At 38.8% G+C, this 22301-nt stretch overlaps 1 protein-coding gene across 3 annotated transcripts; it reads left to right on the top strand.

The window, feature by feature from the left end:
• Positions 1–50: 50 nt before the first annotated feature.
• RAB3GAP1 (RAB3 GTPase activating protein catalytic subunit 1) lies at positions 51–22289 on the top strand. 3 transcript variants are annotated; one of them, XM_027461253.3, is made up of 25 exons: positions 51–413; positions 509–564; positions 1785–1860; positions 3158–3290; positions 3552–3630; positions 4319–4438; positions 5006–5171; positions 5959–6058; positions 8261–8342; positions 9102–9170; positions 9613–9686; positions 10214–10306; positions 11340–11509; positions 11710–11808; positions 12119–12291; positions 13195–13249; positions 13530–13907; positions 14268–14405; positions 15742–15969; positions 16464–16560; positions 16650–16753; positions 16857–16972; positions 18028–18130; positions 19699–19719; positions 21052–22289. In XM_027461253.3, exons 1-25 carry the CDS (start codon positions 396–398, stop codon positions 21292–21294), a joined length of 2991 nt encoding a protein of 996 aa, XP_027317054.2. In that variant the 5' UTR covers positions 51–395; the 3' UTR covers positions 21295–22289. The 3 variants fall into 3 exon arrangements, 2 of the variants coding, with proteins under 2 accessions (XP_027317054.2, XP_027317055.2); XM_027461254.3 differs by lacking the exon at positions 19699–19719; XR_005266912.2 differs by lacking the exons at positions 18028–18130; positions 19699–19719; positions 21052–22289 and having other exon boundaries at positions 16464–16547; positions 16857–16902.
• The last annotated feature ends 12 nt before the right edge of the window (positions 22290–22301 follow it).

Below are 22301 nucleotides of genomic sequence, written 5' to 3' on the forward strand. Positions count from 1 at the left end.
TAGGGCTCGCTCTGTTTTCTTGAGGACCACCCGCTCCTCAGGGGCAGCTCGGCTCCTGGCCGACCGCCTCGTCCGCCCCCAGGTCCAGCCGGCCCCATGGGGACAAGCTGCGACGCCCAAGCGGGTGGGCGGCCGGCCGGGCAGCCATTTTGTGTACCCTCTCGGGCCGGCCCTGAGGGAGCCGGGGAGCTTCGACAGGCGAGCCCAGCTTTGATACAGCACGTCCGGGAGGAGCAGCCCTGAGGCACCGCTGCTCCGCGGCCGGTGCCGCCTCCTGGGGCAGGGCGAAGCGAGCCGGGGCGGCCCCGTGAGGAGGCGAGGAGCGGGCGGAGCGCCCGGCGTCGCCTTTCCGTCAGCCGCAGCAGGCAGGGCGGGGGGCCGGGCAGCGTCGCAAAATGGCGGCGGACAGCGAGGTGAGCGTTAACCCCCCCCGCTCCCTTCCCTCTCTCTCCCCTCGGTGCCTCAGCCGCCGCCTCCCCGCTCACCGCCTGCCCCTCTCTCCCCACAGCCCGAGTCGGAGGTGTTCGAGATCACGGATTTCACCACCGCCTCCGAGTGGGAGCGGTACGTGCTGCTGCGGGACCGGGGAGAGGGGCTGCGCGGCTCCTGCCGGGGCTCCGGGGGGCTCTGAGGGCTGGCAGGCGCCGCCGGGACTGTTCGTCTCCTTCCCGGCCCGGCCGCCTTTCTGGCGGCTTCGGGAGCAGTTTTTCCAAGTTTTCAGCTACTCCGTGGCCTTGTTTTGTTGTTAGGTGAACTTAGGCGGCCCCAGAAGGTGTCTGTGCCCCATCATCGGGCTTAACGCAGCGCCAGGGGCAGGGGGACCGGGACAGTGTGCCTGCTGGTGGTACTGCTCGGCAGGCTAAGAGGATCCAGCCAAGCCCTTCCTGAGCTTAGCGAAAGATCTGGCTTAATGTCTGTTTGAAGGGGATCGGAATAAACATCTGGAAGAGCTCTGTGGGTTTTTATGTTGTATTAATAATGTAGTCGTCTCAGATGAAGCCCTCAAAAGTTAGAAGAAAATTTAAGGTGAAGATTGCTCTTGCATTCTTGGTGTACTATTTCATAGAAATCCTGGAATCATTAAGGTTAGAAAAGGCCTCCAAGATCATCTGGTCCAACCGTTCCCCTACCACCAGTGTCACCCACTAACCCATGTCCCCAAGCACCACATCCAGCCTTTCCTTGAACACCCCAGGGGACGGTGACTCCACCACCTCCCTGGGCAACCAGTCCCAATACCTAACCATTCTTTCTGAGAAGAAATATCTCCTAATTTCCAACCTGAGCCTCTCCTGGCGCAACTTGAGGCCGTTCTCTATAGTCCTTTCACTAGTTATTTGCAAGAAGAGGCCGACCCCTGTTTCTTAAAATGTCTGTATTGGTAATAATGACTATGACAGATGCAGGCAAAGATTTTAAGCGCTGTCTTTAAATCTGAATTTCAATTACAATTATGTGTCAAACATTTATTCTTTCTGTCAACAGTGAAATAAGGGAATATTTTCTTAAAACCAATCTGCTGCAGTACCGGACAAAAATAAGCGAGATTCTATAATCACTCAAAGCATGTTCATAGCAATTGCTAAAAATAACTATAATCTGCAATGTAAACGTAGAAGTACCACTTCATTCATACAAGGAAGTGGTTCTGTTCCTGTTGTGATACTTGGTGTTTTTTTAAAGTATTCCATAGTAGGACAACATACTGGCTGCTTTAGGGAGCTGAATTACAGTGCAAGCTGAACAAGTCTTCAGGAAATAATGACTTTTCCCCTTCCTACTAGATTCATTTCAAAAATAGAAGAAGTATTGAATGACTGGAAACTTATTGGGATTTCTTCAGGCAAACCTCTAGAAAAGGTCAGTTGCTGCTTCCAGATGTTCTGTTAGAATTCTTAACTAGCAATCCGTATGGATGTGTTTACATGTGCTGTCATTTACGTAAGTGTGCCAGGTAATGATTTATATTGGGAATTTCACTTGTAAAGCTGGCTACTGGATGAACAAGTGCTGTAAGTCTCTTGGTGGGTTGTCTGGAAAATGGTCTCCTTTTTTCTTTTTCTTTTTTTTTTTTAATTGCCAGTTTTCAGTCTGGAAATACAGTTCAAGCTGTTTGAAATTCTCAAGGAGTTTCTTTTTGCCTGACCTCATGCCTTCGTCACACCTCATGTACTTATGGTTGAGGTTTTCATTGAGTTTCTGGTGACTCAGTACGTTTCATAGATCAGAGAGATTTTTTTTTTTTTCCCAAAGTCTAATTAGAGCCTTTGTGGTGCTTTTTCAGTCTTGTAAAACAGACAGGAAATTACTGAGCTCTTCTGCATATTAGAATATTTAAATACATAAATAGAATATGCTTATTATCGTGAATAAAATTAGCTGTTTTGGTTTGAATGGTTGCCATGTTTCCAGGCAAGTTTTATGATACTTAATTTTAGTCATGATACAAACTATTCAGAATTAATATTTAAGGTTGACAACTAGTTCACTATTTTATTTGTCAGTGTATTCATACATGTTTTGTTTTCTAGACCAGACCTCTCTTTTTGCTTTCTAGTGAGAAGACACTCTTTACAAAGGGTGGTTGTCCAATTTGCTTAGTTTACTAGCAGCTGTAAAATTCTGTACAGTGCTGTTTATTTTTTTCCCCCTTATATATCCTCACATGTAGTATTGTTGCTTAAAATTTAATTATCCTCACAGAAGTTTTGCAGGTTTTAGATACGTAATCATTTATCAGTGAAAGCATGTTCAAAGTAAATACTAAAGAAGCATTTGCGTAGATTGGTAGGGTTGACAGGTAGGGGGTGCAGATGCTTAAGATGTGTAGTTCCCTTCATGTGAGGGGAAATATTTACCTCTTTATTACCTCATAAATCTCAAGATTTTGTGGGGGACAAGATTTCCTTGAGATGAACATTATTAGTAATGTGGATTTTAACATTCAGATACCTTTAGTATGAAGTGTTTTGAGAATCGTATTCATATATCTTTAAACCATGCCTTGCTATGTAGAATAAAACGGTAGCAGAAAAAGGTGGACAAATGTTAGAGATTGTTTAGGCAGTATATTTTGTAAAGTTCATGAATGTTAACCTAAATTTATGTGCTGAAACAAAAGCCTTGTGTGTGTGTTTGTTTATTTTTTAATCTATAGGGTATATATACCACAGGAACATGGGAAGAGAAATCAGATGAAATTTCATTTGCAGACTTCAAATTCTCAGTTACCCATCATTATCTTGTACAAGAACCCAGTGACAGAGATGGGAAGGAAGAACCTGCAGAAGGTAGCTTACAATTCTCTTTTGCATCTGAATTATGTCACTGGCATAAGCATATGACAGAAGACAATTTCAAAATTTGGAATTCATAGTGCATTGATTTGAATTTGTGTGGAATTTTGAGGTGTCTGATGGGTGGGATCTGACATCTCTGATTTTAGCGTTTTACATTGGACAAATGCTAAAGAATTTACAAACTGCTGAAAAAGTAAATTGTAAGTTAGCTGAATGGATGCTGATGCTCTTATGTATCAATTTGTTTTGCAGATGCCCTTCCTCTGCCTATGCAGGACTTGTTGTGCATGAACAACGACTTTCCTCCTAGAGCTCACTGTCTGGTAAGATGGTATGTATGCTGCCTCTCTTCTTCCCTAAAACAAATAAACATAGCAATTGAAAAATCTTTGATGCTGACAAAATCTTTTTTTTTTTTTTTTTTCCATCCAGTGTTAAAGCTTAAGAAAAATGGCTCTTTGTATGGGATGCAATAAAGAGCTGAAAAAAAAAAAACCCACAGTCTTTCCAAAATATTTTTTTCTGAATTTCTTAGACTAATCAGGCTTTAACATGTGTGAAATCAGATGCATTCTCAAAAACAAAGCTTTAGCACCTTAAGAGAGGAAAAAACTGTAATAACAACCAAATACTTCTTAATAAAGCAAATCTGTAGCAGATTATTGTATTCATCAAGAGATTGTTTTAAAGTATAAATAATTACAGTTATTATTAACTTAAGTAATAAACTCAGAACTGATAGATCTGGAAATCGTCATGCTACTTTAATAGTGTTTGAATGCTCATGAATGCCTGTAGTTACTGATGTGAGAATCTGCAGTGCTACATATCCAGTCACTTCTTGACCTCTCTGAAAGAGGGTCTCAAGTCCAAATAACAGATTCACAGTCTGTTGGTGGCAATTCCATTATTCAGATTGTAATATCTCTAACAATTCTGTGTTTAAGCTGATTTACTAGAAAATAGAAAAGTCATGTTTTTTTGTTGTTTTTTCTTTTTTCCTTCTCGCCCCCTCCAAGGTATGGCTTGCGGGAGTTTGTGGTTATTGCTCCAGCTGCAAATAACGATGCAGTTCTTAGTGAATCCAAATGTAACCTTCTGCTGAGTTCTGTTTCTATTGCATTGGGCAACACTGGCTGGTAAGTGAAAGCCTAAACTTTTTTAGTATGCCAAGATGAACTACTATACTTCTATTTTTAGGAAAAAAAGTATTAATTTATTAATGAATTACATTCTGAGTTCGTTGTATTTGCACCATGATGTTTAAAAAAAAAAAAAAGATTAAAAAACAGTCTTCCCATGGTAACTATAAAATGATTGATTCGGTATGTTTATATTCATTGTTATTTAAAAACCTCCAAGTCTTTAAAAACTGATGCAAGTTAGTCGAATAATTGGCATACAGAGCATAAACTCTGGAAGAAGCTTTCTTATCTGTGTGGTAACAGTAACTTATCATATTCCTCAAAAATACTTAGACTAAAAATTAACCATTGATAAGCTTTTGTGTTTGTGTTTATGAAACAACAATTTGTTAGGCATTCCATGTAATGGTGCAATTAATATTTTTCTATGATTCATATTGAGCATTTTGTGTTCCACTAAGAAAATGTATTCCAAAAATATGATATTCAAAATTTTTTTAGCTAGTTCAAAAGGCTATGAGATAGCATGACGTTTTAAATAATCTGAAATATGTTTTATAGTCAGGTACCATTATTTGTGCAAATACATCAGAAATGGCGACGAATGTATGTTGGAGAATGCCAAGGTCCAGGAGTTCGAACTGACTTTGAAATGGTTCATCTCCGCAAAGTGCCAAATCAGTACACGCACTTATCGGGATTGCTGGATATCTTCAAGTCCAAGATTGTAAGTGCATCTGTATGTGTATGCCTGATACTAAGAATAATTCTATTATCTGATTGCTGTACGTTCACTTCTGTCTTCCAGGGATTTATTTTGCAAGGGTAAGACTCACACTGACAATACCAACAAAGTCTCCTTCCAGATACTGCTACTCTGTGTCTAGTAGTAGAAAGTAAAAAAAATATGTTTTGTTGCTCAGTTGTATTTCATTCTTCCATCTTTGTTTTCCACAGGGCATGTGAAAGAATGTTTCTGTTTTGCAGTTTACTTGTAATAAGTCTCTTCTCAATTTCCTTCAAGCAAACACTATTTCCTCTTTGAAAAGAGAGAGAAAGGTTGGGGTGCAATTTTTATTCTGATACTTTGTAGTTCCTGCACCCAACCAATAAATTAAGAGGGAAGAAGAACATGATGGAAATCTGAGAAGTCTAAGTGGACTTTTATAGAGGAGTATGGGGGACTGCAACACTTGACAACTGATACTGGTAGTCAGCAGTCTCATCAAAACACTGAGAGAAGTCATTATTGAAAATCTAACATATTCTAGATTAGAGTTACTTGTGAATAAACAGTTAAATGGAGCATGTAAATGTTGCATAGGTTTTAGAAAGCTTATAAGCTTAGTTTTGCAATGAGTGTCTTGTTGAGCAAAGACTTTATTAGTAATTCTTGGGGTGTTGCAGTTCAGATAAAATTAGCTATAATACGAACTGTCATAACTTAGGTTCTGTTCAAGGATATTGTAAAAGATGTATTCTTTACACTTAATTTTTCCTTTAATATTTTCAAGGGATGCCCACTAATGCCACTGCCTCCAGTTAGCATGGCCATTAGGCTTACATATGTGCTTCAAGACTGGCAACAGTATTTCTGGCCGCAGCAGCCACCAGGTGGGAGTTTTGTGTCCACAGAATAACTTGTTTTAAGATAAACAATTAGTTGATGCTAAAGAAAATGTTTGTGTATCTTGCTGGAGGAATTAAACATTGTTTTCTGCATTACTACAAAACGCTTTAGTTACAACTCTCTGTGATGAGCTAGTAAATCTAAAGCTCCTCTGAAATCATGAGTTAGAAATATACTTTTTTTTTTTTTCATTAGAATTCAGAGATACAGTTTGTGATGCTTCTAAAACTGTAGGGTCTATTGGAAGAGAAATGGGTGACTGTTTATAGATCTGTAAAGAATTCTGCCCTGGGCTCCACAGGGAAACGGTTGGATTTAGGTTTTGATAGATGCTAATACTTCACACTAGTATTGGGCAATAATTTCAGTAAAATAACTGATTTTAGTGCTTCATTATTTACTTATTTATCTCTACTAACAATGGAACAGGAGACGTCTTTTCTATGTTCATTTAAACTTTGAATTTAAAAAGTCCACAGTGTCAAGTAAGCTAAGTAGTTGATACATTCTTTTTGTGTAGGAAAAAGTGCTGATCAAGCTTTTTACTATAGGAGGTCTTAGGAAAGAAAGGAAAGAAGAAAAGTAATGTGTAGTCTTAAACCTAAAGTACGTATACCAGACTTGATAAGTTTATGCAACAGTAATGCTCTTTAGAAAAATCTGTGCTAGTTTACTCACTTGGTAATCTCACACTGAACTCTTACAAGCTTGCTTGGTGGTAACGTTTTCTTGGGCTCCAAGGATTTGCTTTTAACAGACCTATTCATATAGAGATAGCATCAGGAAATAAATTATAAACTTCTGGCTCAAAGTTAAGCAAATCTATAGGAAAAAGGTAGGTTAGTTTCTTCTCAACATGTGTTTTTATTAGTAACGTGGTATTTTAGGCACAAGGTGGTAGAGCAATTAAAAGGCCCAAGATCTATTCTTAGCTTGGTAGTAGGTTTGCATAACAGGATGAAGTATTTAGGGTGTACTTAGAGGGACAGAACCTGTATGACATTAGTCTGGTTGCTAATTATTTGACTTTTGTTTGCTAAAAACAACAAAAAACAAACAAACAAATCAGATGCACAGATGTGTTTTGAAGGATCCCTACAGAGTAGCAATGAATCATGCTACTCTGGTCATGTGTCTTGCTTTAAGCAGGTTAAATAAACTCTACTCTTCTAGAAGTTTCTGGATAAAGAACCAGGAGTAACATAGTGTATTGCATAATCTTGAGACAAACAGTGTTTTTACTGCTGTTGCTACATGCAGTTGTGGTTGTATCTTCTTTGTGAATAACTAGACCAGGAATTTATTGCCCTCAACCACTCAATTAGTTATTCTCAAATAAAGCCAAAGAATTTGAATATGTACTTTATCTTCTCTGAAGAAGAAAGTTGGAGAAATAACTTAATTAATTTATTCAAATACTTTGTCTGTTCTAATTCCTCTGTTGTTTTGTATGCAAACAATTTATCAGATACATTTGAAATTAAGGATCAGAGGTTGTAATAACATTATTACAATGTCTTTACAATATGTTATTACCCATTTAAATTTTTGATCGGGAAAGAGTGTCAACGTTTGGTTTGTCTTTAAAATGTATAACGTGGGAAGTGGTTTGGGATGCTGGGAGGCATCTTTAGCTTTTTTAAATTTTATTTATTTATTTTTTTTGTGGTAAAAGGAATCCCCCACATCATTGGGTTAAGGCTTTAACTGCAACAGACAACAAATTCTTTCCATAAAATTTTCAAACAACATTTTCAAAGTAGTTGGTTTCTCACTCCTGCAGAGTTGATTTTCCAGAGTCTCTCTTTTCTGCCTGGAACTGATCTCTTGCCTAAATCATTTCATGACAAATTTGTGTCTGTTTGTTCTTTTGTGGACATAGACTCTTTAAGGATACCCTTATAGCTTTATAGTCATCTGTTCCTGCATAAATGGAATAACGTTTGTTCAACGCAAGCGACAAGAGTTTTGTCTGTGTTTTTTATTGTCCAGTTTCAAGATTAATTTCTAGTTTCTGTTGGAAACAACTACTTTGGCTTTGTGCTAGGATTACATCTTCATATCTCTGTAACCTTAGCTGTTCAGCTTGTTTCTGATGAGCTTACATACTGTAATCTTTTTCCTATCAAATTAAAATGATACGCTTCTTAAAATACTCCACAAATTCTGTATTGATCTGTCTTCAGATATAGATGCACTAGTTGGGGGAGAAGTTGGAGGTCTTGAGTTTGGGAAGTTACCGTTTGGTGCCTGTGAGGACCCTATTAGGTAAGATAAGAGTTTAAAAAAAAACAAACAAAAAACAAAAACCAGTTTTTTATAACCTCCTTAGTAAGAGGACTTAAATGTGTGTTATTTGAAATCTGAGCTTTGCCTGCACCTCACTTATTATGTCACTAATAGAAGGTTTTGTTATTCAAGTACTTGCTCTAATCACAAATAATACCATTTACGAAGCTGTGTAATGGTATTCAGAGTTCCAGCTTGTAAATGTTTCACCATAAACTTTTAGAGTACTCAGTTTGTCTCTGAAATTATTATGTTGAAGTGTACCTTAAATTGGGATAAACCTTAAAAATGATGTACTTTCATTCAGCAGTTGGACTTGTTTTTTTTCTTGTACTATGACATTTGTGGGAAACTTAAAATGAGAGGGTCTAGTAACTGAGTTATTAAAATCCCTCTAACACCCTCTTCTGAATGCCCATCACCACTCAACAAATCAAGGAGTCATTTAATGCATTAGTGTTTAATGCTGTAGGAAATGTATGATTTATTTTTTTCTGTACTGGGATACCTAGGATATAATGGAGAGGAGTGTTGAAAGAGTTCTGTGTGCCAGCTACCACTAAGGTTCAGTGTAATGCTGGGTGACATGCTTTAGAATAACCAAAGGAACGTATACAGCGAGGAAAACATGCACGCTTCTGGACTTAGCTGCAAAATATGTATAGAAATTTAAATATGAGCTGTCATGTATGTCAAGATCTTAACTGTGATGGAGTCTTAAATCTTGCTCTGTTTCAGTGAGCTCCACTTGGCTACCACATGGCCTCACCTAACAGAAGGTATAATTGTTGACAATGATGTTTACTCGTAAGTATTTTGCTTGAACTGTAGTATCTACCTGTGTACTGCCTTGTTAACTACTGCATTTTAGTTACCCCATTCCCATGTTTTTTGTTAAGCTTTCTAAAGAGTAGGAACAATATATACTGATATTTCAGAAAGGAAAAAAATAATTGCTGTCTACTGATTTAATTAATGCAGAAATGAGTTTTTGACATGTAAAATTACTTTCTTTTAATGTGTGCTAAAGTTGAGCTGAATTCTACTTACACTTCTTATTCTTGTTAATTGTGTTGATGAAACAAGGACTCTTGCTTGAATGTCATAATGTTTGTCATATTCTTTCGTGTAATGTGGTGTATGTTATAGCTTCATGGCTATGATGTTCCATTTGTTAAGAATTTGATACTCATCTCTTGCATACCTATAGTGACAGAATTACCTTTTTTTCTATTTTTTCTTTTTTTAGTGACCTGGATCCTATTCAAGCACCACAGTGGTCTGTGAGAATCAGAAAAGCAGATAATCCTCAGTGTCTATTAGGTAAGATAACTGAATTTCCAATCTTCTACTATAGCTTTTAGGCTATTAAGACTTGAGTTTAGAACTGAATGGTTGATTACCTGATGACCTCTGTTTCCTCACTCCCCTCATTTCTTTGAGTGGACTATATTATGGGCTTCTTTTTCCAAGAAAACAAGCTTGCATTAAGCACTGTGTGTGTATATCAATTTCCTTAGTTGGATCAATTTGTCTGTGACAGGATTGATAAGCCTGGAGAACAGTACTATTGCCCATCCTGGCCTTTGAGCTTGTGGAGGAAAGGGGTGAAGAAACGGATTAAACTGCATGCAGGACTGTGCTGTGGAGCGGTGGCCGATAGCTGTTTAGCTGTGCATTTCCTGAGGCTTTAATTATGTGGTTTAAAGATGTTTGTGCTTCAGAACAGATTATCATGTTCTTGCAGACTAAGAGAGAATTTATCATCCTTCAAGAATTACTTTGAGATTTAGTTTATTGTTCAATGACATTTTAATTGTAGTGGTTCAGAAACTTTGTTTCTCTTACAGGTGACTTTCTTAATGAATTCTTCAAGCTTTGCCGTCGGAAGGAGTCAACCGATGAGATACTTGGAAGGTCTGCGTTTGAAGAGGATGGAAAAGGTAACACTGAAATCTTGTTGATTTGTGTTACTTGGTATTTAGATGTTTCACAAATTTTGCCTTTCTTACCCCCCTTTTCCTGACTTCAGATTCTCTAGCATGTTTTACTTGTTACTCTTAGGCACTTTCTGGAACATTTCTGAGTTGTCTGGTCAGTGCTGCCTGGTACCATTTCTCAAGAATTCTTGGCGAGCCTAGCTGCCAAAGTCCCTGAGGACAAATTCCTGTGTCACAGTTATTTTTTTAATTGGAGAACTAGACTTGACAATGTACTAGTATGTACAAGAGTTGTTTTTGACTATCACTTTGTGGTTTCTTATTTTCTTAACTTTTTTCTACCTTTTGAAGTACCATGTTCTATGTTTTTAACAGCCAGTTTAAACTGTTTGAGAGTCTGTCCTCTAATTTCCTTAAAACATTTACCAAGATGAGGTTTTCCAGGCTGCTGTAATTGTTCACTTAAATTTGTTTTAATTCTTTCTAACAATGTAATTCATTTTATTATAAAAGAAGTTCCAAAGTTTACGAGCAGCAACTTTGTCTGGAAAAAAATCATCTTGTTTGAGTTCCCTGAAGACTCTAGAATATGCATAGACCACGTATGGTCATATATAGTGATAAAACGGGATTTACATAAGGCTAATCTAAAGCTTCAGCATACGTTTGAATAGTCTTTAACTTAAACATACTCTCTTTTTGCTGTGTGTAAATGAAGTTTATACAGTGGCTTTATAGCAGGCTTTTTGCTGATACACTGCCTGTCTGCAAGTATGCAGTGCTTGCAGCAGGTGGCAGGCACTACCTGCAGCCAACCCAGTCTAGTCTTTGTTCAGAAAAATAAATCAAGGCGGTTGGTTTGTGACTCCTGGTTGTGCTGTATGTCTTTGTGGCTAAGAACAGTGAGTATTGAGGATCAAACATAACAGCACAAGGGTATAGAGTGTTGAAAATCAATACAAGATGCGTAGGCTGAATATGACACACGAACTATAAGAGCTGTTTCTTTCTTTTTTTTCCTTTTTTAATGTTACAGAGGTTGCTGATATTACTCATGCTTTGTCGAAGCTCACAGAGCCAGCACCTGTTCCAATCCATAAGTTATCAGTCACAAATATGGTTCACAGTGCAAAGAAAAAGATTCGCAAACACAGAGGTGTAGATGAATCACCTTTGAACAATGAAGTTCTGAACACTATTCTTCTGGTAAGTGAGCTACCAGTGCACACCAGATTCATAAAAATTATATTTCCTGCTTGGACTGATACATTTGGTTTATAGCAGAATTGCAATTAAAAAAGCTTCAAATGTCAGTTCAATTTTTGAATTACCATTGATCAGCTTCTTGAAACACAGCCTAAGTTGTTACTGGTGCAAGTTTGAATTTTTGTTTTTGTTTCTTCAAGTTCTTATTTCCTGATGCTGCTGAAAAGCTTGCAGATGGAGTTGAAAGTGGAACTAGCCCTTCATCAGGGAACAATCCTCCTCCAGAGAATGAAGATTATGTGAGTTTTACTGACTGACACTTGAGAGAGGGAATGCACAATTTTTAGTGCGTGTTAATACAGACTTTGCTGTGGTTGCCTTCTAATAGATAATCTTATCTTTGTGGAATCTCCAGGTAGAAAATAGTGAATGTTTGTAGGTGGTGGTTTTCCTTATTTATTTTTTTCCTTCCAAAGGCTCATTTTTGGTACCTTACAGGCTTAAAGCATTAGTTAGCCACTTGTATTGACAACCAGGACACAGATGGTATGGTTTTGGAGAAAATGCCATTGATTCTACATTTCTTGCTTTCTTTTATTTTTTGTGTAGAATCTCTTCAGTCAGTTTAAATCTGCTCCTTCTGATAGTCTGACGTACAAACTAGCTTTATGCCTTTGTATGATAAACTTCTACCACGGAGGAGTAAAAGGAGTGGCACATCTTTGGCAAGAATTTGTGTTAGAAATGCGCTACAGATGGGAAAACAACTACCTTATCCCAGGGTAAGATTTGTTTGTTGTTGTGTCATAGAAAACATCATTTCAGGAACAGAGCAAGTTCACTATGACTTTGAAATATGCCAATATTTATATTTATTTGTTTGCTTTCAAATGCTATCTTCCATTTTTATTACCTTTCTTCCCTAAAGCAAGAAAGGCAAGAGAGACTAGGAAGTGTCTGTGCCCTCCATTGATCTTCGAGATGTCTGTAGGAAGCTCAAGTTAAAGATTATATGAAGGAGGAAAAAGAAGCTTATGCAAATGCTTAGCTTCCAGTCTATCATGAGATAAAAAAGAAGGAGATAATATAATCTGAAATACCTTTTCTTTGTGGTGGTTTCACCACTTTTCCAAGGGAGCAGTTCCAAGTTCCTGCTGGTATAGTAGCCTTTTTGGGCAGTTCGTGCTGTCTCACCTATCCACACCCTTCCCTGCTTGTTGCAGACCAAATGAAGGGCTCTGTCAGGAGGAGGTATCAGTGTAGAGTAAATGTATCAGTTCCTTTTATTTTTTTGTGTGTTGGACTGGGTACACTAACAAATAAAATGGAATGTGAACTGTTTTAAAATGGGGTCAAAGGTGCTTAATTTGTTGCTTGAAAACAGTTACTCTTTTAACATCCAAACAGAAAATTGACAGGAAATGCAGAATGTCTCTGTCTTGTACTGCTGTGAATGATCTTTGAGCTCCAGATATGATCTCTAGGAAATAAACGTAGTTTAAATTCTGGGCTTGTTCAATCATAACTTGTCTTCTGATACCACAGAATTGCTGCATAGTTTGACTGGTGGGAGTGGGTTCAGTGTGGATATTTGTCCTTTTCTTGGGTTTCGTATGATTTAAGGCTGTGCATGTGTGAAAGATTCAACTTCATAAATGATAATAGTGACTTCTACTTTTTGTTAGATTAGCTAATGGCCCTCCAGATCTGAGATGCTGTTTACTGCATCAGAAGCTTCAGGTAAATATCCCAAATTTAAGAATGATTTTTCTCCTAGGGAAACAGTCAAAATCATAACCATTATTAGCTAAATATGTTGGGTTTGTAGACTTAGTTATCCTTTACTATTTGGGTCTGGACATCGTTCCTTGGGAAAATCTTTGTTATAGCACCAATTCAATTGAAATAATAACTTTTGGAGTTTTAAGAGATTATTAGTGACTCTCCAAGTACTCTTAGGCATTGTTTCCATAAGAGAAGTAATTGTTAAGCACTTGTTGTTTTTCCTTTAACTTGTTAGATGTTAAATTGTTGCATTGAAAGAAAGAAAGCAAGAGATGAGGGGAAAAGGGGGAGCGTGTCTGATCGTTCACCTGGTGGTTCTTCTGGTGATGCTGGAAAAGGAGCAGACCACTCTGGAGATAACTCAAAGGAGATTGATAAGGAAAAAGAAGTTGGCAAGTCTTGGGAATCGTGGAGTGACAGTGAGGAAGAGTTTTTTGAATGTCTAAGTGACACAGAAGATCTGAAAGGAAATGGGCAGGAAAATGGAAAGAAAGGAGGAACCAAAGAGGGCAGCAAAGAGCCTGTGAACTTAAAACCAGAAGGTCGCCTGCATCCTCATGGAAAGCTGACACTGCTGCACCCAGGAGAACCTCTCTACATCCCGATAACACAGGTTAGGTGGCCAGAGATGAGCCCGGTGTGCAATGTGAGACTGATGCAGTATGAGTCATACCTAGGGTTGTGAAATTGTATATAGCGTGAAGGTTATAGATTTATTTGTGCTTAAAATTGCTAAGGGCTTTTGCCTGAAAACCTTGTTTTCCATTTTGAAAACTTGGTGAGGCTGCTTAAAGTGAAATCTCACATGCTCTTGTTTTATTTAAGAGTGTGTCTCCTTACAAAATTTCACTGAAACCAACTTTTTTTTCCCTTTTAAACCAAGAACTAAATTGTCTTGGCTACCTTACATTTTCCTTAGTAAGGGCTAAGAGTAGGAGAACTATTTGTAAGCTTGCCTTTTTCCATGTTACAGGAACCAGCACCCATGACTGAAGATTTGTTGGAAGAACAGTCTGAGGTGCTAGCAAAACTAGGGACCTCGGCAGAAGGTGCACATCTTCGAGCACGCATGCAGAGTGCCTGCTTGCTCTCAGATATGGAGTCCTTTAAGGTAGTACGACTTGAAAAACTCTGTGAGACTGCTTTCCTCTTAATTAAATTGTTTCTTGTGCTTGTGTTGAACAAGTGTGAAGGTTTTTATGATGAGTTTTATTGTTTTCCTTCCACAAAATAGTTTCAATATAGTTTAAAGTTGATAATAAAAACCTATTGAGAAAACTGAACACTTTAGAACCTATGGCTATCGAGTCAATTATAACGTAATGTTCCAGTAAATTTGTACAAAGTCTGACTTGTGTGGCTTTCTTTAAAACGGGAAAAAATGCACTCAGTTGATATTGGGAATTAAAACTCAGGATAGGCTGTACAAAAGTGTCAGAAGAAAATTGAGCATCAGTGTTCTGAATCAAAATTATGTGTGCCTCCCTCACACCACCTTGTAAGAATGAAAGGTAAAGGTGCAGAAAACAAAATAATTTTCACAATTCTGTATTTGGAATTTGGGGAAGAGATGGATACAACTTCAAAGTACAGCTGAGGATGTTTTGTTATTTAGTAGGAGGGATATGTTATCACTATTTAAAGGTTCTGTACGGCTGTTCATTAAATTGGGATTGGACTAGCTGTGGTTTTGAGTAACTTGCTTCATTTCTTTGCTGAATTCTGTAGAGGGAGCTAAGAGCACATACGCTGTTTTTAACAAAGGATTTCAAAACTCTAAAAGGATTTGAGATTCTGTCATGAAATATATATGTGTGTGGGCATGCATATGTTGCAGTGCGGCTGTGTAATAAAAGGATGCAGGTGCACTGTACAGCCAGACTATTTATAACATCAGCATCAATTTATTAGCAGTAATCCATATCATATTAGATGGACATAGCAGTTTTATTTCTGTGCTGCAAGTGATCTTAAACCTTGCAGTAGAGCTATAGAACCGTGGTTTGACAGGGAAGTGCACTTCCCATAGGTACCTTGCATAGATGGCTGGGTTTCCTTTTTGTTCTGGTGTAAGCTTATATGTGAAAATTAATATTCATTGCATCTATAAAGCACCAGATAGAAGCTTGGCTTAACAGTGAAATTTTGAGCTTGCCCAAAGTAACTCATGAATGTACTGAATTTTGGGAATAAGAGGAAGCTTTATTATGTATTGATGTGGGTTCCACACACACTGTCTGCTCCCCAGCTGCCATTCTCTTAGTTTGCAGTTACTTTCTCCCCTCACCCAGGTTTCTTTTGTACTGTACTTTGACTGCAAGCAGAATTCTCAGAGTTTCTGGCTTGTAGCCTGTGCTTCGCCCTATAAACGACATTGCCTTCCTACCCAGGCTATGACATCTTTGTAGGATTTTTCAGGTACAAATTTTATCTCATTTTCTTTCCAGGCAGCTAATCCTGGCTGTTGTCTGGAAGACTTTGTGAGGTGGTACTCCCCTCGGGATTACATTGAAGAGGAAGTGGTTGATGAAAAGGGGAATGTGGTAATTAAAGGTGAGCTGAGCGCCCGAATGAAGATCCCTAGCAACATGTGGGTAGAGGCCTGGGAGACAGCAAAACCAGTCCCAGCACGGAGGCAGAAGAGACTCTTTGATGACACCAGAGAAGCAGAGAAGGTAAAAATTTTGTGGCTAGTGATAGTCTGATCTGTAATGCTTGTACAGACCTTACAGCAGCCCTTTCTTCATCCATCAAGATTAGAACTATATCCTTTGAGTGATTCAACTGTTCCGTAAATGGCTTAGAGTTAATCAGAAGTCCTTGCTGCCATACAAGTGTGTTTGGAATCTAAAATCTAAAACTGTGTGGATTGTAGCTTTACAAACAGTTTTACATAGGTACTTCTTTGAATTATAAGTAAATAGATCAGTATCAGCATTTGTGTGTTAGGAAACTAAATGTTCCTAAATAGTGATTATTTTTAGTTTCATTCTAACTTGCTGGAACTGTAAGCAACCACTAGGAGTTGAGTAACATCTACCTATTGATTCCTGTCTCGTAATGATACTCCCTTCTTGTTACTTTCATGTAGCTACTCGTCTTTTGTGCTTAACCTTATCTTTGAGAAGAAGTTTGGAGCACTAATGTATTAAATTTTCTAACGTTCTAGGTGCTTCATTACCTTGCAGTTCAGAAACCAGCTGACCTTGCAAGACATCTCTTGTCTTGCATCATCCATGCAGCTGTACTCAAGGTAAAGGAAGAAGGTAAATAATGTTTAATAAATTATTAAGATATTATCACATCAGTGTTCAACCTAAAATGAGAACTTGCTTGTTTATTTTTCTCCTAATAGAAGTACTAGAAGATATATCTTCAGTTAAGAAGATTATTAAACAGATAATATCCCATTCCAGTAAAGTTCTACGATTTCCAAATCCAGAGGACAAGAAGCTGGAAGTAAGACTTCTATATTGGCCATAGTTGAAAACTTGATAGATGTGTGTACTGTTCATGGGAGTGCTAACATAACATATTTTTTGTTTTTATTAAACTCCTGCAGGAAATCATTGCTCAGATTATGAGTGTGGAAGCTATCATCGCCAGAGCCAGGTCTTTGAAAGCAAAATTTGGAGTAGAGAAATGTGAAAACGAGGAGGAGAAGGAAGATCTGCAAAGGTAACTGATTTTCTTCCCTTTTTCTTGTGATGCCCTTTTTTAGGAGTTTCAAAATTTTAGGACATCAGAAAGTGGTGATAATAAAGAGATACTGAAGAATCACACCTAATAGCTGTAAAAATTCAGTGTCCATGTTCCTGTGCTACCAAGATGTGGTTTGTGGGTACCCTGTATGCCCATCAAAGTAACCATCTCTTTAAAAGCGTGTGATACAGATAATTTCCATTAAATTTGTTTTCTGTTGATGGTGCTGGAGATTTCATTATTTTTGTGTTAAGTGAGTGGTGCACACGATCAACTTTGTTGCAATATATGTAAAAATGGAAGGACAAGGAATTTAGTGTTTTCTATAATATGGAATGAAATGCTGCCCAGAGTTGCATTTTCTCATTCTACTCTCCATACTAATTTTAAATGTATTATTGAGGAACCAAAGGAATGAAAAGTGACAATACGTTTCACTGCATCTGACTGCTGTCAGACTATTTACTTTTTGCTTAAGCAGATGAACATGGAGAGTTGTGGGGCTCTCCCTGGGCTGCAGCCTCCTTCAGGGCACATCCACCTGCTCCTTACAGTTTACCCATCTTCCTTAGGAGCCTGGCTGCCAGGTGAATTAACGGAGGGCACCAGGTCCTTTCAGGGAGCGACCTGCAGTCTGGGGGAGTTACAACAAAACAGCTGCATAATCTGCCTTTCCTGACCTCAGCTGGGAGGCTGCCTTGTGCCGCTCAGTTCTAGCCTGCTTCTGTGGGAAAACAGCTGCTTAGTGTGAGAGGAGGAGCCATGAGGTAGGGGGCAGCACAGAAGGCTGAGGGCTGGAGGCCTAGGCTAAAGGAAAAGGAGTGAAGCTGATGGTGTTTGTGTGATGCTGGGAAATGTCATTTGTTTGCCTTAGATTTTTTTTTCAACAGAGAACTGTGTCTGCCAGTTCTTACTCTGTGCTAATAACGCTAGGTGGAGGTCTCCTCATGGGAAACAACGCTAGTTTTAGATTAGAAAATGCAGTAAGCATGATACATATATTTATTTTTTTCAATAATTTGCACTGTCAGATTTGTAAACTGCCTCCTGGAGCAGCCAGAAGTGTCCGTTCTTGGTGCAGGAAGAGGACCTGCTGGCAGCGTTATTCACAAGCTGTTCGTGAATGCCCAGAGGGTAAGAGAGAGTTCTTGACTGCTTTGCTGATGCTTCTGATTCAAATGGTTTGAGGCAGTGCTTAACATGTGATGGCAGTTTATGTTGTCTCCATATGTGCATGTACTTTTATAAATATGATTGAAGGGGGTGGGTTTTTTGTGTGATATTCAACATGATTTTAGCCATAACAGAACCTCATGAGACAAGAGATGACCTGGGATGTGAAACACTGAAGGAAGCTGTTAGGTACTAAGCATTCAATGTTTGATGTACTTAAATGGTGACATCAGTAATGGAACTATAGCACAAATTTCTGCTTTATTCAAGTTGCACAATATATGCAACATCACAGCGAGAAGAATCAAGTGTGCTTATGGTTTCACAAAGGAATGGAGGAATGCATGTTCTAATGTTTAATACTTTAGAAGGAGGAACTCTTTAGACTGAGGCTTGTATTTGGAATACTTTGTTGTATGGAAATTCATGTGCTTAGGAAGAGTTCCTTTCTTTTCCAGTACAACTCTACATTCACTTTACTTACCGTCAGTGTTGCATCTGTTTTCTTGAAACCTTTCCATGACCTATATTGTTATAAATAATCCCTTCTTCTCTTAAGCAGTATTTTTTAATAACTAGCTTGGTAAGTATTGATTTCCAGACTTCTTGGACTGCAGTCAGCCTACAGTTTCTCTCAGAATTTCACCTATTCATAGCATCAAATTGCCTAATTAAAATTTAACTGCATTGCTAATAACAAGGTGGCATAATGTTACAGACACCTTAAAGCCTGAAATCCTGTTTGGATATCACTGCTGTTTTTTTTTTTTAAAAAAAAAAAAAAAAAAAGCCAACAACAACAACAAAAACTAAGATGCAGATGCTTTTAATAATAATCTCCATTTTGCAACTCAACATAAAAAGGACCATTCTGAAAACAGCCCTGGTTATTCTGAGAAATGAAAATTGGAACATTAGGTTTACCTTTAGGAGAACTTGAGTCTGTAGCATACAAATCTCAGTGTGTAAGCCAGCCTGACTTACCAGCTTCCCTTTAAAGCTTAAGATTGTGCCCGTAAGCGTAGGCACTTGCCTTTTTAGTAACTTGGTATTATGTTTTTGAAGTTGAGTACAAGCTTGTAACATTAATAATCGATAAAGATATATGTAATGTCTATGGGTTTGTTTCTTTTGAACCATCAGTAACTAAAGCTAGCTTTTGGGTACCTTTCACTAGTCACTGGTCACTGTTAAGACTTCTTAGTGGGATGGGAGCGCGCTTGATACAGAAAACCCTCACATTTAATCTGCCGTGAATTATTTTGATAGAGAGCTGTTCGGTAAATAGAAGTTGAATGACTTTTTTGTTCATTACCTTTTGCTTCTGGACTCTCCTCTGAGTTGTGTAAAACGTCTTGTTATATTCTCAAGCTTTCTCAGGAAAATTATGATAGCAAATGCATGTTCTTGGAAGTAGCGTGCATGATATCTCTTAAACCTACAGTCTCCTTCTAACCTCTTGTAAGTCATCTCTGACTTGCCTTTGTTTCTATCTTTCATCATTGGTTCTTTTCTCATCCTTTTTCAAGCTGACTGAATCTTCTGATGAGGTAACCAACTTTGTCCCTCATTTCCCACTCATCTTCCCTAGTTGCATAGAGCTGAACCTTTTGGTAGATACAGCACAAAGCCTGGCATGGTTTATACTGTTGTTCACGTATTAAGTGTAAAAATAATTTTGTGTTTCCAGAATGGTTTTTCCTTATTCACAGACTTCTTAGAGCCTAACAGAAAGTGGAGGAAAAAAAAAAAGAGCAAAACAAAGAAAACCAGCCCACCCACAAACATTTCTTCCAGTAAATACTGAATTTTCTGATGCTGAAATACATAGCCTCACCTTCATACTCATCTCTGTTACTGTCACTGTTTTTTGCTTATTAAACAGCCAGATGTTTTGGGGGAGGTATTGATGGACGGTACGACATGGTGGATGTCACAGTCCAGATACCACCAAAACTATCGAGATAGCAATGCTTATTAACACTACTGAAACTTTTGGACAAAGGTACGGAGGGGCTGGGAGGGAGAACCAGGGAAACCTGTGAAGGAGTGTAGCAAAGGGAATATCCTCTGTTGGTTTCTTTAAACAGTTCTTGTAGGAACAACTGGCACTTAGCCTGGTGACTTACCCTATGTCACTGGCTGCAGAGCTGGGTCCCTGCTCCTGAGGACTGGGGGGAGAGAGGTTGGAAGCAGCATGGGTGTGAGGCTCATCCTGGGGTTCTTCTGTGGTCTTGAGTTGTGGACAGCTAAACACAGACACTGTTAGCGTGTTGGTGTGTAATTAGAAAGTGTCTTATTGGCTGTCTGAGGAGCAGCCAGAAGCTGGAGCATGCTGGTCATTCTTCAGTGTTCAGACTCCAGCATTGTTGCTTACCAGCTCTGAGGCAATGGGTAGTGATGGCAGTGACAGCCATCTGCTCTGTGACATACCCTCAGTAAGCTGCTCTTTGGCCACGAAGGGCAAGTATGGAAGTAGCATGCTGTTCGAAAGGCAGGTAGCTTTCAGTCAAGACTCCAGGATGTTTGCTGGTTGCTTCTAAAAGGAGGTTGGCTTGGCCATGTGTAGCCACAAGAAGCTGAGGCTGGAGCCCTGACTGAGAAAGGGCTGTTTTGTCTGGTGAAAACCCTTGCTTCACACTTGTCAAAAACCAGGGAGTTTAGTCTAGGCTGAGCTTTACCATCCACATACGAAGGTTCTTCCATTTGACCGTGTGCAGTTTATTTCTCGACATCCCATTAGTGTCTCGCACTGTGTACATGTAAAGCCTTCTGATGTGTTACCATTTCTAATCTTCCTCTTTTTCTCTTAAGAATTATTTTCTGAATCTCACTCTTGATAAACAGCTCGCCCTGCAATTATACTTCTGCTTTTATTTAAGGTTTCTGCAATGCCTCCACTTGACGAAGAACTGAGGAGATCAGGTTCATCAGACGAGCGAAGACTCAACACGGGCACCGTTTCAGACTTCCCACCCCCCACAGGGCGGGAGGTTATTTTGCGCACAACTGTCCCCCGCCCCGCACCCTACTCGAAACCATTGCCCCAGCGCATGTACAGCGTGCTTACAAAAGAAGATTTTCGACTTGCAGGTGCCTTTTCAGCGGACACAACGTTCTTCTGATGTAACTAGCTGGGGTAGCTTGTGTCTTCACAAGTAGAATGCTATTCATTTTCCTTCAGGGAAGTTATCACTTAGAGATTTACCAGCTTGTGGTGAGGAGAAAGCACGGTTGTCATTAGTGACAGAGAGGAGCAGTCCCAAGGACAGAGCAGAACTAATGGCTGGGAAGAATGCTTGCAGCAACTCTGTCTTGGAGGTTTGGCACGGACATGCAAGTAGTTTTATTCAGACCTTTGGGGAAGGAAGTTCAGCTTCTCCCCTCTGTCCCAAGGGAGCAAATTTTGTTGCATAGGCTTGTTTAATAATTAACATTAATGGGCTATATGCAAATACTTTATGTTGAAATTTATGGAAAACGTGCTGCTTTATAGTTCTTAATCAGACATGATAAAATGATATTAGCTTACTCAAATTGATGTGCAAACATGAAGTAATTTGTATTTATTGCTAATCACAAATATTGAGCTCAGTATTTTTTTGTTAATCAGTATGTTGCAAATACTTTTGAAATACCCTTTTTTTAAGTATACAGTACATCCTAGTTCATGCTTACCTCTCCTAGCACTGCAATAGTTGTCCAAAAAAGATCTTGTCTTGGATGCTCCTGATAAATATAACTAAGGATATTTAGGGCTATTAGCTAACATACCCCTAATAGCTGTAAGTGGATCACTTACTTTGGGATACTTCATATCCTTCTCTGCATGCAAGGGCCAAAGCTGTATGTAAAATACATGTACAGAGGTGTTTTACTGTAGCCAATGTAGTGATCGTTAGAGCCCATCTGAATGCAGCCTGTCTTTAACCTGATGTGATGACACAATTCTATCACATGCTGTAACCTAACCCCCTTGAATATCATGCGGACACTGTGATGTGTATGTGCCAATGCTGCTCTACAGTGATCCCGGTGTGTTTTTATCGGTCAGATCAGTTACTTTATAAAGTGAACTGTAAGAACAGCAGTGTTGTCATTAATAAATATCGACTTAGGATTTGTTCTCGGC

The sequence above is a fragment of the Anas platyrhynchos genome, chromosome 7 (genome assembly GCF_047663525.1).
Source record: "Anas platyrhynchos isolate ZD024472 breed Pekin duck chromosome 7, IASCAAS_PekinDuck_T2T, whole genome shotgun sequence".
Classification (NCBI taxonomy): domain Eukaryota; kingdom Metazoa; phylum Chordata; class Aves; order Anseriformes; family Anatidae; genus Anas; species Anas platyrhynchos.